This window comes from Dendropsophus ebraccatus, chromosome 4 (genome assembly GCF_027789765.1).
Source record: "Dendropsophus ebraccatus isolate aDenEbr1 chromosome 4, aDenEbr1.pat, whole genome shotgun sequence".
In the NCBI taxonomy this organism is placed as follows: Eukaryota; Metazoa; Chordata; class Amphibia; order Anura; family Hylidae; genus Dendropsophus; species Dendropsophus ebraccatus.
The window spans coordinates 48194687-48209907 of record NC_091457.1 but is presented as its reverse complement, the minus strand read 5'-3'; the positions used below and the strand labels follow the sequence as shown (position 1 = coordinate 48209907).

General features: G+C 38.3%; 1 protein-coding gene across 5 annotated transcripts in view; it reads right to left on the bottom strand.

Moving 5' to 3' along the window:
* Positions 1-1297: 1297 nt before the first annotated feature.
* ANO3 (anoctamin 3) overlaps positions 1298-15221 on the bottom strand; it is a 368385-nt gene continuing 354461 nt past the window's right edge. For 4 of the 5 annotated variants that reach the window (XM_069965762.1, XM_069965763.1, XM_069965765.1 and 1 more), the window contains exons 19-26: positions 13929-13986; positions 12532-12629; positions 11528-11673; positions 9330-9482; positions 7886-8033; positions 7721-7801; positions 6543-6648; positions 1298-4904 (exon numbers count right to left, since the gene is read on the bottom strand). In XM_069965762.1, the coding sequence (XP_069821863.1) occupies positions 4722-4904; positions 6543-6648; positions 7721-7801; positions 7886-8033; positions 9330-9482; positions 11528-11673; positions 12532-12629; positions 13929-13986 (973 nt within the window). In that variant the 3' untranslated portion in view covers positions 1298-4721. The remainder of the gene's footprint in view (positions 4905-6542; positions 6649-7720; positions 7802-7885; positions 8034-9329; positions 9483-11527; positions 11674-12531; positions 12630-13928; positions 13987-15221) is intronic. The other variant, XM_069965764.1, reaches the window with a different exon arrangement.

Sequence of the window (15221 nt, the reverse complement as noted above, 5' to 3'; positions counted from 1 at the left end):
ATCGTTAAACAATAGAGCTGTAAAACCTGACCCAATAAATATTACAATCATTTGAAGATTGACTATATTCCCCTTATTTGCATATCAAATGTAATAAAATGTTATATATTTTTTTAAAAAGTAATAAATACTGTAGCTAATGATAATTAGTTACAAGGATGAGATATCTTACAGTAAGAGGCTTAATATGCCATATAGTCTACTTACAAAATGTGCTTGAATGTTAAAAATATTTTTTATTCTGTGCTATTTCAGAACTCCCGTATGACTCTCGACACAGCAATTTTTAAGTAAATACTTAAAGTGTACCTGTCCTTGTAACTTTGAAAAACTAAACCAAAAGTAGATGTTTTCATGGAGAACACGGCACTTCCTGTTTTCTGACTATTTTTTTCTCAAAGAACAGGAAACAGTAAGAAAACAAGAAGTCCTGTGTATCTCAGGCCATCTAAGCGCTCACAGTGAGAAGGCAGTCATGTGATTGATGGACACATTGAGCTGTGACTCTCTGTACTGGCTGGAATTCTTGTGTTTAGTCTGTTTTTTTCAACCAGCACAAGTCAGAAAATCTGCCTTCAGGAGACTGGACCTGGATTTCTGGTAAGTTCAGCTTTGTGTTACAGCATGATAACAACAACAAAAAATAATAAATGTATATTGCAAACTTGATTTATTTCACATCTACTGTTGATTTAGATTTTGAAACTTATAACGACAATGGCACTTTGAAATCTCTATATAATAACAATTGTTAAGCATCTTTTCTGAGAACTCAATGTTGTGCTATCCCTCTGTGATTCATCCTAGATATTTATGAATATATTGATAGAAAAAACAAAGAAAAATGCAGCACTTGTGGAAAAATACCTTGTAGTTGCCAGCGATAAGCACTCCTATGACCAATAGTGCTCCAACGTATAAACACTAGTGATGAGCGAATACTGTTCGATCGAATAGGTATTCGATCGAATAGTGAGATATTCGAATATTCGATATTCGTACGAATATCCCACGAATATTCGACAAATATTCGATAAGCGTTCAAATCCCCCAGCTTCCAGTTTTACCATCCAAATGGTCAAATAGATTCTTTTCACTAATCGAATACTTGTTCTCATAGACTTTAATGGGATCGAATATGCGATCGAATATTCGTGGGATATTCGTACGAATATTGAATATTCGAATATCTCAGTATTCGCTCATCACTAATAAACACCAGAAAATCGCAGCACTCCGATATAACGTGAAAAAAATGTGTTTTTTTTATTTACTAAAAATAAAACCACGATTATATTTTGCCATATAGGTGTAGCATCACTTTATTATCCTTTTTAGGTATATCCATTACACATCTAATTGCTATTGCAGCTCAGGAAAATGGAGCTGACCTGCAATATACTGTAGCAAAAGAAGAAAGTTGCCATGTTAATATAATCCTATACAACCCATTAAGAGGATTGTCTGGCTAGTAAGTCAGTACTTGCCTGCCACCACCATTCTGATGGTGCCTGTTCTTTCTACTTATCCTTTCTGCTCACCACTACCTAAGGCAGGTCACCCCTGAGGTCAGTGATTGGCCAAGCACTCACTTCCTGGTTACCAATTGTGGCTGCTGGCATTTTTGTTGGATGTAAATGGTAGCATGAGGCTGTGTTCACACATGCATTTTCATTGCATTACTGTATCATTTAATTGTCATTGTTTTATTATAATAGTAATCATTCCATTGTAGTAAATAATTATTTAATTGCCATCCAGCCGCCCTTCATTGCATTAAAGCAATGAAACTCTAGGATGTATAACCTAATGGATCTTAGTTAGCCACATTTTTTTTACAGGGCAGTATCACAGGTTACATTACAAAACACAATTCCAAAATAAAGAATACTCTGAGTCTCTACTGACATCTTCTTTTATGCTTTTGTTCGAGGTGTATCATTCTATAGGGAGCTGCTATTGTCTTATACTGGTGCTATCTATCTACTGGCTTGTGTCTTTTGTCGCTGTAATGCAGTACAGATAATTTTACAGCAGCCTCCTTTTATCACCACAGACAGAACAGGGAGTTTCAGCCTAGTTTTAGACCCAGTGGTAAGATATAATTTAGATTGTAATTTACCCAATAGGAACCAATCAGATCCTTGCAACCAAGTAAGATCATGTTGACTGCTAAGGGTTATGGTAGATGAGTTATTCTCCAATCCCAACAAAAAGCCTGTTAATGAGGAACCATTCACACAAAGACCATGCAAACTCCTAATTCCATGATGAAAAGGTTTCTTGTGAATCAACATCAACTTTTATATTACAGTTTTACAAAATGATACTTGCATAAATATTTAAGGTTAGTGTTAAAGGGTTTGCACAGCAAAATCCATTGCATTGAGAATCTGTACATGAACAAATCAAAAATACTGCATATAAAAACAGCTGCATGCTATCCTGAAGCATAAAAATAACTATTTGTCCTGAAGTGGTATGCATATAAGTTAATGCTTTTATATAAAACGTACACCTCTGCTAACTACATTCAGATTATCGCATGAAACAAAGTATTGTTTGTGCAAATATATACAGCAAAAATTACTTTAAAGAGAAGCTGTCATCACTTTTGTGTTGCCTGAACTATCAAGATTAATCAAGGTGGTCCCTAGCAGCTTCTCCCTGACAAATCAGCCTTGATATAGAGATCTCTCCCTGTTCAGGTATAGGGAAAGCAAACAAGGCCTGAGCGGCAGGTACAAGTTACCAGGGCTGATGACTTAAAGGGGTATTTTGAGAAAAATTTACTTTTCCCCTTTCCGCAAGATAAGGGAAAAGTAGGAGATTGCAGGGGGGTCTTACCCCTGAACCTCCCGTTATCTCCATATCAGAACCCGCAGACTCAATCATGAATAGAACCCCAGGTCGGCAGGTGACCTGTGGCTCTATTCATTCCTATGGAGCAATGGAAAGAGCAGAGTGCCGCAGAAAAACGCTGTTCTTTGCTCAGGCCATAGGAATGAATAGAGTCACAAGCCATTTGTCGACCCGGGGCTCTATTCATAACAAAGCCTGCGGGGTCCGATACGGAGATCGCCGGGAGATTAAGGGGTTGTAACCTGCCCCACCCCCGCGATCTCCATTTTCCCATAATACTCCTTTAAGGAAGCATAAAAGTGATGAGAGACTATTACAAAGTCACAGGGATACCATGTGCCACCATGTACAGTCTTTTTCAACCTATGCTTTTCCAAATACTTTTCCAGATCTGTTTTCCACTTTTTTTACTTTAATCTTTAACCCTTTGCTGGAGAAAGTGGCAGATTATAAAGGGTCTATATATGCACATAATTTAAATTTTGAATAACCCGTTAAAATATGGTGTTAAATTTAAAGTGAAAAAATAATACATGACAACCCAATTTACAGTAAATATCTTCATAATTGGGTAAAAATGTGCAAATTTGTATGAAAAATCATAAAAGAATGGCAAAGAAGAAAAAATATTTTGAAAAACATGGAATGATATCCCAACTTTTCCAAAATGTTTGCATTTTATTTTTGTCCTGGAAGAAACACTTTCGTAGTCTTTTCATAGGAAGCTTGTAGTAACACTGTACCATTCAGTGATTCTCAGGCCACTAAAGGGTCGTGTAGGGTGTTAGCTGTTCCCCTTCTATTATCGATTGAGAACAAGCTTTTCTAACTGCATAGTTTTTATTTTTGTGCACAATAAATTTCATAAATATTTTATAAATTTATGCTCTATTTGAAAAGATGTGCAAGGAAATTCTAAAAGCTTTAAAAACCAAACTGCCTGATAGGATCTTTATGTGCAAGTCATATGTAAGGTAGGCAACAGCCAATCACAAAAACATCATACTAAAGACCCATTTGTTCAGATCCAGTCATGGTGAGGTGATAGCCATTGAGCTGCCTGGATGCTAAGGCTGCTGTAAGTGGATGTCCAGCACCCTACAAAATCTTGAAGCCTTCTGCATTGTCCAAGTCATGCTTGTACATTAAGTTATGTCTTTGGAAGAGTGCGTTGTAGGTTTAATCAATGGAAGAGAAAAATTCCAACTTCACATGCAAGTCTTAAGCAGAACTTTCAGATATTGTTTATAGTTCACTGTGTTGTGAATACATATATAAAATGGTTTCTTTAAATTTTAAATAATTTTAAAATTTTTAATAATTGATGTAGTAAAGACCTGGTCTCCCATTAAATGTATGCTGGAGCTCATCGGTAACCAGCAATGGTGGATATGCAGGTGAAAAAATATGTACAGAGCAGTCAAGAGCAGCCATGGACTGGATGAGCACTGCAAGATAAGTTGTAGATACTGTACAGTCCAAGGGGGTGTATTGTTTCCATACTGATACAGATGTGGGCATATACAAAACTCAGGAGACACGGTGCAATGGATTCCACTCATAGATCTGAAAAAAAAAATGTCCAGCTCTACAAGAACCACAACTCTGTATCAGTCAAAATATTTTTCATTGTATTAGTGCTCCAACACCATGTATATTCCAGTTTATATATGGCTGAAATACGTATATTCATTTACATATACGACCATTGTCCTATAATAGACATATATGTAAATTATACAATGCATGTTTCACAAGGAAACCATTCGACAATATAAGATTATCCCCCTCCTTTTTTTTTCTTCTTTTTTTAATCTCGACTAATTTGTAAGTGCAAAGTTTTTCTCCTGTAGTGTCACTTAAGGCCATTCATGGTTATAGTGTTTTCCGTTCTTTTTCCGTTCACGTTGTAAGTGCTCCAGTTCAGCCTCATACATCATCTCCTGGACCAGGTATTTCTCTCTCCTCATTCGGTCACATAGATCTTTTGGCATATCCGGGATGAGGTAAGCAATAAAGGATTTTATCCCAAATACAAGGTGCTATAAAAAATAAAATATGCAAAATAAAACATCAAGCCAAAGGAAAATATGGACATTAGTTTATTAGTTTAATTGATAAACTATGTTGGACCCCTGCCAATTTGGTATTGATTGCCTATCCTAAGGGCATCAATGTTAAAATTCATGGACATCCCCTAATGTGTAGTTTATCCGGAGGTCTAGAGATTTTAAGTGGGTGGAACTTATATATTTAACTCAAGGTTTTATCCCAAACTGTCTTTCCATGCAATATCACTGATAGCATTCAACACTCAAAAAAGAAGTATTTTCGACAGGGCTCCTAAACTAGCATTAAACTGTCATGTCTGTCAACCTACATCTTGTACCCAACTCCACCCCCTTACCTTAGCATGATAATGGCATGTCTGACATCTAGTTACAAGCAAACATGAGAACGCGTAATTTAAGGTTTCACTGTCGTTTAATTTTCTTTTGCAGAAATCAATATTACAGGTGATTTTAAGAAACTTTGTAATTGGATTTATTAGTCAAAAAAAAATGCATTTTTATCATGAAAAAGCAGTTTGAAGCTCTCCCCCCTGTCTTCATAATTGTCTATGGAGAGGGGAGGGGTGGTGGGAGATGAGGCACCAAAACAGGACAACAAAGAGTTAATTTACAGCTACATCACCGGGCTATCTCCTCTGACGTCAGCCCTGACCTCTCTGACCTCTGAATACCGGCTTTCATGCAGCTCCCTGCTGTGTAATCCTTTGTTTTCTGCTCTCTGCTGCCGACTAATCTCCCTCCTTCCCTCTCCCCCCTCCCCTCTTTATAGAACAGACAGGAGCATGTCTGATGCAACAAGACACAATTTCCTGATAATTTGCAGTGAATGGAAAAGAGGAGGGAGGGGGGACCTGGGAAAAGTCTTTTTGAATGCAAATAATGGCATAGTTGCCTAATAAACCCAATTACAAAGTTTCCTAAAATCGCCTGGACTATTAAATTCTGCAAAAAAAATAAATACGACAGTGACTCTTTAAAGCGACTCTGTACCCACAATCTGACCCCCCCCCCCCCCCCCAAACCAAGATCTGTCCTGGGGACTGTTTGGCAGGTGATGCAGTAATTGTCCTAAAAAACTACTTGCAGCCCTGTGCCCAATGGCCGTGGCCTAGATTGTGTATGCATTAGGCTGGCACACCCTCTCTGTCCCTCCTCCCCACCCTCCTCATTATTAGGAATGCTCCAGGCAGATTTTCTCCTATTCCCCACCTGTGTCGACATGGCATATGGGCTGGATCGTTAAGGCACCTGTGCAATGTTCAGACAGGAAAAAATGTTTTAGGGGCGTTCGTAATGATGAAGAGGGTGGGGAGGAGGGACGGAGGGATGGTGCAAAGTTAGGGCACATATATTGTAGGCCACGGCCGTTTGACATGGGGCTGCCAGTTAGAAAGTTGTTTTTTAGGACAATAACTGCATCACCTGCCGAACGGACCCCAGGACAGATCATGGATTAAAAGCAGCTATCTGAGGATACAAGTGGTTTGGGGGGGGGGGGCAGATTGTGGGTAAAGAGTCGCTTTAAAGCTATTGCTTAGTTTAATAAGATAAAATATTCAGAACATTTTAATGTAAAATATAAACTCGCACTAAAAATAACATACATACCTCAAAAACTATGATAAAAGCTAGACGTGCAGCCAAAACATGCCAAAATTGCAGAGTGAACTCATAAGGATTTGAGCTCCAAGGTGGTGCTCGATAATCTCGGTATCTAGAAAGAAGTAAAAAAATTCAATACTTTTACATGGAAATTCTAGGTATGTTAAAAACATACTTTTTGCATTTTGCATACCCCTTTGATAATATTGGTCTTCTATGCTTTCCTTCTGCTTCTGATAAAAACTGTCTGCCCTGGTGTCTTCCTTGCCCCACTTCCTTTCTAGTGTACATCCTGTGATTGTGTGATTGACTTCTTGTTCTTGTTGTACACTCCAAATGGGAATTAAGCCAAAATTTCCTCTTACTACACTACACCGTCTTTGCTATAACTACCACTACATTCACAAGAGCATCCTACATAGTGGAAAGGAGGTAAAGTTGTCCTTACAGGATGGAAACTGGACAATTTGGGTAAATGAAAACAACAGTAAAGACAGTTTGCATCAGGAACAGAAGGAAGCATAAAAAGACCAGAAATAACAGAAAGATTGTAAGCTAAAGCTAACTTTATTTTGCCAATATACTGTGCTATGTACTATATACTTATTAAAGAGTTGAAAGTAAGTTTTATTGTCGGGAAACCCCTTAATGGTTGGAGTGCCAAAGCAAGATGCTCCATTTTTATTGAGATGTTCCAGTTTCAATACTGACTGTGCACCACACAATAAAGTCTATGCCAGTAAGGTGCTGGCATAGGTGCCACTCATAATTCACATGTGTTTCTGGCAAAAGTTATAGTAAATGTGGTGTGCCCCAGGAGGGCATGTCCTTTTCTTGCTAAGCCTTATGCACCTTTTAAAATTGGTAAGCATGGCATAAAACCAACAAGAAGTTTTAAATGTTAACACAGCTTTGCACAAAAGGAATAATAAATTTATACTTAAAATGCCAGTTTTAGCCACTAAGAATGATAAGGCTACTGTATACAGTATATCCATTTGCCATTTGCAATTAAAAAGCCTCTGCATATTATTCATCAGTGTATTTTGCTTATAGAAACTTACCATATATACGGTTAGAACACCTTATTTTGTATCAATGCAAAGTAAAAAAAAAACAAATCTGGAAAATAATCTGTTGCGCTGTTATGAATCAGGCCACTTACATGAAAATGCATGACATACCTGCAATACCCAGTATATCCCTCACCAAGTTCACTTAGATCAAATACTGATAAACTGCTATTCACATAGCCTAGGAGACATCTGAAACACAAACGCATTTATGGATTAGACTCTTCACATGGACTCCATTATACCGTGTATAATTTATGAGAAGGCAAGCATTACTTCTCGTGTCTGTATCCTTGATCCAGGCAGGGTCCATACTTGAAGGCATATACGAATCGGGGGATATAATCAGAGGTGATGGCAATGACAAAGGCATTGGTGATAACAGCCAGAACACCGATTCCTTCCAAAATCCCATACCAGATTCCTAATAAGATGATAGAGAAATTATTTGCATATATTGTACTGTTTGACAAAAATAATGTTATCAAGATTAATAAAGTAAAAATATTGCACTGAAGTTGAACTTTGTCTGGCGTTTAAAGGAGAAGTCAAAAGGAAAAATCCAGGGACGGCAGGGGGTGCAGGAAAATATTAAAGAATCTATAGTTACCCCTCCTTGTGCCCCTGCAGTGCTGCATCACCTCTCATGAACCACCAGCTCCTGCAACTTTAAAACCCAGTTAAAGAATGCCCTCTCAGCCAGTCAGTAACTGGGGCAGGACACCATTACAGTTACTGACTGGCTGAACAGGCCCTTCCCGCAGAGTCGTGTGACACTCTTGACACCCTCCCGTATTATTTACATTCCCACACCCACCCTGTCGACCCTGGATTTTTCCTTTTGGACTTCTTCTTCAAAGGGGAACTATTAGCAGGTTAGCCACATCTAACCTGATCATAGCCCCCTATTGCGCACAGGGCGCCAAGGAGGAAGGAATGTTTCTTACCTTCCTCCTTAGAGCCGTTCCTGTGCTGTTATCAGTATAATCCTTGGTCCGGAGCACCATTAGGAGCACTGCCCTGCTCCCTCACACAAGCTGCTCTGCTCCTTTTAAGGATAAACAATGGAATGGTCGGGCCGGATCGGCGCTAAATGGGCGGGGTAGTACTCCTAACGCTACTCCGGACTGAGGATTACACTGTTAACCGCACGGGAACAGTGCTGAGGAGGAAAGTAAGGGACATACCTTCTTCCCCTACATCCTGTGCGCAATAGAGGGTTATCAGCAGGTTAGATTGGCCTAACCTGCTGATAGTTCCCCTTTAAGCAATAAATGTGTTCTGTTTCTAAATAGATTAAGATGTCAAGGTTATATGAGTCAGTGGCGCCATCTTCTGTAATAATAGGTGATACACCTTATTCAATCACAATGATAACACTCACATAGCTTGCTCCTATAGCTGGTCTCATCCATAGTTTATTCCTTTTTTTTTTTTTAGCAAAGGTGACATGAGCTTTAGAGATAGACATTAAGTTATATGGTTTCAACTAACAAGGTTACTTATTTATTCCATTCCAAACATATGTAATTTTCAGCCATTGTCTTCCATTTCCTGCAATATGTATGGGTTTAATAATAATATCTATGGAGCCAGAGTGAGTGTCACACATCCAAAACTGCCTGGTGTTTGACTTAAAGTCTAGATAAACTATTATTAATGAAAATCAGTAAGTAGCAACATCATCCTTCATAGGACATTGATGGAGCTAAATACATACCTATATCAGTGGCTCGGGCAGGCATGGGCCTTCTCCACTGTGTAACAAACTTATAGGCGTCCAATCTTATCTCAATGATATTGTTAAGCAATGCCAGGAGAGGCGCCAGTGGGAAGGCAGCAACAAAGATTGTGGTAAATCCAAACTGTATGACTGAAGAATAAAAGGTCATTAGATGTCAGGACCCCAAGTCACTCATTTTGTTGGTCAACTCTATTTTTACATATTTAAATGACAAATGATAGACTCAGTAGTGCTACAGAGAGAGGTGTATGCTAATATTTGTGGTCAATTATGGGGGTATTTCTGGATGAGGTTATACTATGTTTCTTAATTTAGGATTCAAATATTGGTACAAACTAGGTTTTTATCTTGGTTAGGTAATTATCTAAGGACCCTTTGGACCCTTTGGCACAGATTAAGGCCACATTCACACAACGTATATTTAGAATTAATGACGGACGGATTAATTCAAAATATGTATTGCGTTAAAATAAATGGAATCTCATCCGGAGTGTATAAACATGGTATACACTCCGTCCGGGATCCCTAGCGGCCGCAAGAAAAACCAACATGTCAGTCCACACAATAGAGCCGTTCCAGCCGCACTCTCCATTTTGTGCAATGTTGAATTGGGATGCAGGCACATCCCAATTCAACATAAATGAAGTTAATCCGGCCGGTACTGCAGTAACGGCTGGGATGATCTTTACCGACACTGACCATTCTGTGACACGACCGGGTCACAGAAAGGCCAGTGTCTTACGCTTGGTGAACCCGGCCTAGAGGAGGTTGCCAGGATATTCCAATGATGTGGGCGACACACCCTCTGGACTGCCACAAAAACTCTGCCCCTTTCATTCTGCTTACCAGTTTAGATCCTTGGACTATGGATACTCACCGATCATGCATTAATTACCTATACTAAGACTAGGCCAACAAGGAAACATCCCTTAGAAGCATTTAGTTTAGTGTTTCAGCCTTTTAAATCAGCTAGTCAGTGGGGAATCACTCTTATATTGATATCCTATCTTCATATCTTAAGGAAATGTCTACAATATAATATCCTGTAAAGACTACACACTCCCCACACTCTCTAGGGCTGCTTACAACTTCTGCAGCCACTGTTATTTAAATGCCAAACCATTGGACTGGAGCATGCTTGATTGGTTTCCATAAAGTTTTATTAATTTCGGAATAAATGAACAATAAATAAGCAGACAAATTGGGCAGACAACAATAGCCCAGAATAACTGTGCGATTTGTCTAACATGACTCAGACAAAGATTAATCAAGCAATCATGTGGTACACTTTAAAACAATACATTCCGCGAAAACTCTCCACAATACCAAATTGGGCCTCAACGGAGGTCAAATACAACCATATTACGTACTTCCGCCCAATCATAGCTAAATCAAACCCCTTGGTTCCATCACCTGAGTGGGACCAGAGGTAATAAAAAAAAGAGTAGAGAGAAAGGAAAGGAGCATGCTTGATTGGCACTAATCTCTATTTATTACCTATTCACAGGATAGCTGCGAAAAGTATCATAACTTGGGGTCCCATCATAGAGACCTCAGTGATCTCCACAAGAGTTCCCATTTAAAGAATAGCGAGAGATGCCATCAATCTCATAGTAGTAAGACACTAGACCTACCCTCAGTATCAGCTTATAAAATATTATACAAAATAAGGTCCCAAGATGCTCTTCTTTTATTTATGTTATATAAGTGATCCACTTATGTGCTGACCTCAGGCCCATCTCTGTGGGCCCACTTGATGCAACATCTTATATATATATATATATATATATATATTCATATTCATATTCTAATACAATCACCTTTTCATTTTACCATCTACCACAAGCATGTACTGTGTTGCCGCCTGACTTCTGCCAGAGCATCATGTCTGTAGGAACTACTGTATCTTTGATGTTATATTGCTAGTTCACACCTAGCCCTTTATGTTCTTTATTCTAAGACTACTAGAAAAACCTTTAACATTGAAGTGTTGGAATTTATGGTCTATGATTTCACTTTTCTGCTGAATAAACATGCACAAGAGCACTTGCATTTAAGTCTCTGATCATTCCTTGGGCTCATAAGTGGATGACTTACATACTATGAATTATTGTGCCCACCAAGCCACCCCACCAAGTGTAATTCTTTCATCTTTAAACCCTTTTTCTATTTACCCATCTCTAAGTACTCCTCCATCAAACCATGAGCGTTCATGGGCTGCAGGTTCCAGTCTTTTTCCCACTGTGGTAATGTTATCTTGCTTTCTACAGCTTGTCCTCCTTTTTTTATTTTCCTTCGAGACCACCAATTCTGAAGAAGTCTGATTGAAATAGAAAATATAACAAGAATATTCATTCCATTATGCCCTACCTATAATTACTATGAAGTCTACAAAAAGGTCTGAGACTGGAATAGATTGCTATATACAAGGGGCTACTGATAAGTCTTTGGCTTTGTGTTCCTTTTTTTTGTTTCTATGGTAATGAATGTTACATCACAAGAAAGCCTTATGCGTCTAATACATGTTTTCCAAATTTTGTGTATGTAGTTTACGGCAACAGTAATCTAGGCGCACAGGAAAACGTAATGGTGGCGTCCAAGCAACCACAGTAAAACTGGTTTCCAAACCTGAAGAAACACCTTAAGGGTACCAAATTTCACACCATTTCTGATGCCATGGCTGCTACAGATGACTGGTTTGGCGCACAATCAAAATCCTTCTTTTCACAAGGTTACAGAGCTTGGAATACTGATGTTAGAAGTGTGTTGACATCAGTGGTGTGTATGTAGAGTAAATGCAAAGTTTCATCTTCCTTTCTCGTTTCTTTCTGGGTAAAGCCAAAGACTTATCAGCACCCCCTCGTAATAGAATCACCAATAACATGACATTATGTAAGTTTTTTCTTTTTTTAGCATTACAAGTACAGTATATTTTCAGCCTGTTAATGCAAATTGAGAGGTTTTCGTGTCATCTATGGTCAATAAAACATCTTTCTGTTTTCAGAACAAAATCAAATCTATCCTTTTGCCATGAGAGAAGAGGAAGATTAATGATCTCGATTATATTTTGCTTGACTTCCCATTCTCCGTGTATATCAAGTCAGAGCACAGCCTGAGTAGATCATATATGGCTGATTTTTACTACCTCTTAAAGATATATACTCTATGTATTACTTACGGATATCCAAGTTCCATGAAATTATTCCACATTTGTTTTAAGACCATGATTACTCCCATTTGTAAGCAGAGATCTATAAGACAGCCACTCGGATGACACTGAGTAAAAAAAAGAAAAAAAAATACATACATGTACTGTACTATAGGAATGGGCCTTGTAATCAAACATTTATGAAAAAATAATATGAGATGCTTTATAGGGTTTAGATCATAGCTCTTTAATACTTCTCACTGCATACAGCTTCTATTAGGGTAGTTATATGAATCTCTATACAGCTAGGTCTCCGAGTGGAGGTGCAACTAGCCAGAGTTTATACTTTATCAGGTTGGAGAAAGAAGTATATTTTAAAAAACAGGGTAATGATGGGCATTAACTCTAATAAAGGTGGAGTCCATTTGAGATCATTCTCATTAGGCAATAGTGAGTCTTTGTATGGTTTCTGTGTATGCCCCTGGCAGGGCCCATGGACATTGGTAATAATAAAGTATATGTTGGTGGGGCTGTACATGAGGAATTATGGATAAATACCAAGATTTACTGCATAAATACCTAGATTTTCATGTGAAGGTTGTCAATCACTGTGAGTGGGTGGAGAAAGCAGGACTCTCACTGAGTCTTCTAGGAGTCCTATCAAGATTTTGGCTATGTTCCCACAATGTAAAAATAAGGTCAAATTACATTCACTGTTGCAAAACAGCAGCCAAAATAAATGACTAGAGATGAGCGAACCTCGAGAATGCTCGAGTCCATCCAAACCCAAACTTTCGGCATTTGATTAGTCTGGGCTGCTGAAGTTGGATAAAGCCCTAAGGCTATGTGGAAAACATGGATATAGTCATTGGCTGTATCCATGTTTTCCAGACAAGCTTAGAGCTTTATTCTAATTCAGCAGTCACAGCTAATCAAATGCTGATCGTTTGGGTTCGGATCGACTCTAACCCGAACCCGGTTCGCTCATGTCTATTAATGACCATGATCATTAATAAAAATAAACGTCTTTTTTTTGGCAGTTTGATGCCAAATAACGGATGTTATTTCATAATGGTCATCATTTGTACAATAGCAGACATTATTTTTGGCCTCAAACGGCCAAGAAATTATGTTGTGGGAATATAGCCATACACTAATTTTTACTCACAAACCTTGTCTAAAACTATGTAAACCTATATAAATCACAGAGCTCACCTTATCTCATTCTTCTAGCATATAGTGCTTTTAGATAAAGGTAAATCTCCTTAAAGGTTCACTTTAAGAAACCACTGACTAGAAATGTTGTTTATTTTTTTATTTTATTTATTTTTATACTGTTGTGTATTTTTTTTATTATTAATATTTATTTTTTATCATAAAAGTTTATGTATATATATTTTTTTTTCAAACAAGAATCGAGAACCTACCTCCTCCAGCCTCCATCTTTCAAAAAGTCTGTTATATTTTCCAGGTCTTCCTGCAAACCTGTAACCAATAGACAGATTGCAGGGAATTCACTAATACTGTGCAAACAGTGCAGACCTGGATGGACAGTCTTCAAATGGGTCAGATTGCTGGCCCACACAGTTGCAACGCAAAATAAGCAAATATCTATATTCCAGGAACTCCTTTGCTGCAGAGAAGATACCAAGCAGTTTAGGATTGTGGTCAGACAAGGTTCCGGATACAATCCTGTGAAACTAGTTACATGCTTTGAAGTCAGTGGGAAATTCCCATGTTTAGTTTTAGGTGTGTAGTTCTTGTAAACACTTCTGGTAATACAGTATGTCTAGTAGGACATGTGCACTGAATAGCATTTGGTTGCACATTTATAAACATATCTTTCAATTTTGCTATTGGGTCCTCTATTTTCCACTGGTATTTCTCACAAGAGATGAGCGAATCGCTCATCTAAACAAAGTGAAGCTCTTTGTTTTATCAGGGTTCCTCCCATCATGCCGCCAGCCTTTTAGAGCTGCTCCGCTCCCTGCTGCTCACCCCCCGGTGCTTGGGAAAATCTGGATCCAATCCTGGGAAACTGGGAAAAATTTCCAAGGATTGAATCCAGCTTTTCCCGGCATCCTGGGAGCAGTGGCAGGGAGCGGAGCAGTGAATGATAAGCAGAATGCTGATGAAGCGATTTCCTCATCTCTATCTGTCACCATCAGAGGTGCCTTACAGATTATCACTTCGAAATACAAATCTCCTGATCAAGTGGCTTTTTTGAGATCTAGAAAAGCATAGATATAATATGTCACAAACTCTATTAATTGTAGGAATCTTCTTAGTGACTCAATATTGTCTAAAAAATATTCAAAAAATTCAACACTATATCCTGGTAGTACTGAGTATCAGAGAGCATATAGACATCAGAGAGGGGCACTTCTCTACCAGGCAGAACAGAAATTCAAGTAGAAATCAACTAGAGGAAAAAGTGTGGCCTATCATAACTTCTCCAATATTACCCAGTGATGACTGGAGATTTCATTTGAAGGAGCTGATCACCTAGCTGGATAATTTTTTGGAAGACTTTGTTTAAATGGTACTACTGAACAATCTTATCATACTTCCTGCACCTTTGATCATAACCTCTAATTATGTAAATGGGGTACAACTCTAGTCTAGACCATATGTAGTAACACAAGAAGGCTTGTCACATATTATGGACTATACTGGAACATAGTACTGGAACATAGTTAATAAGGTTGAAAGAAGACAAG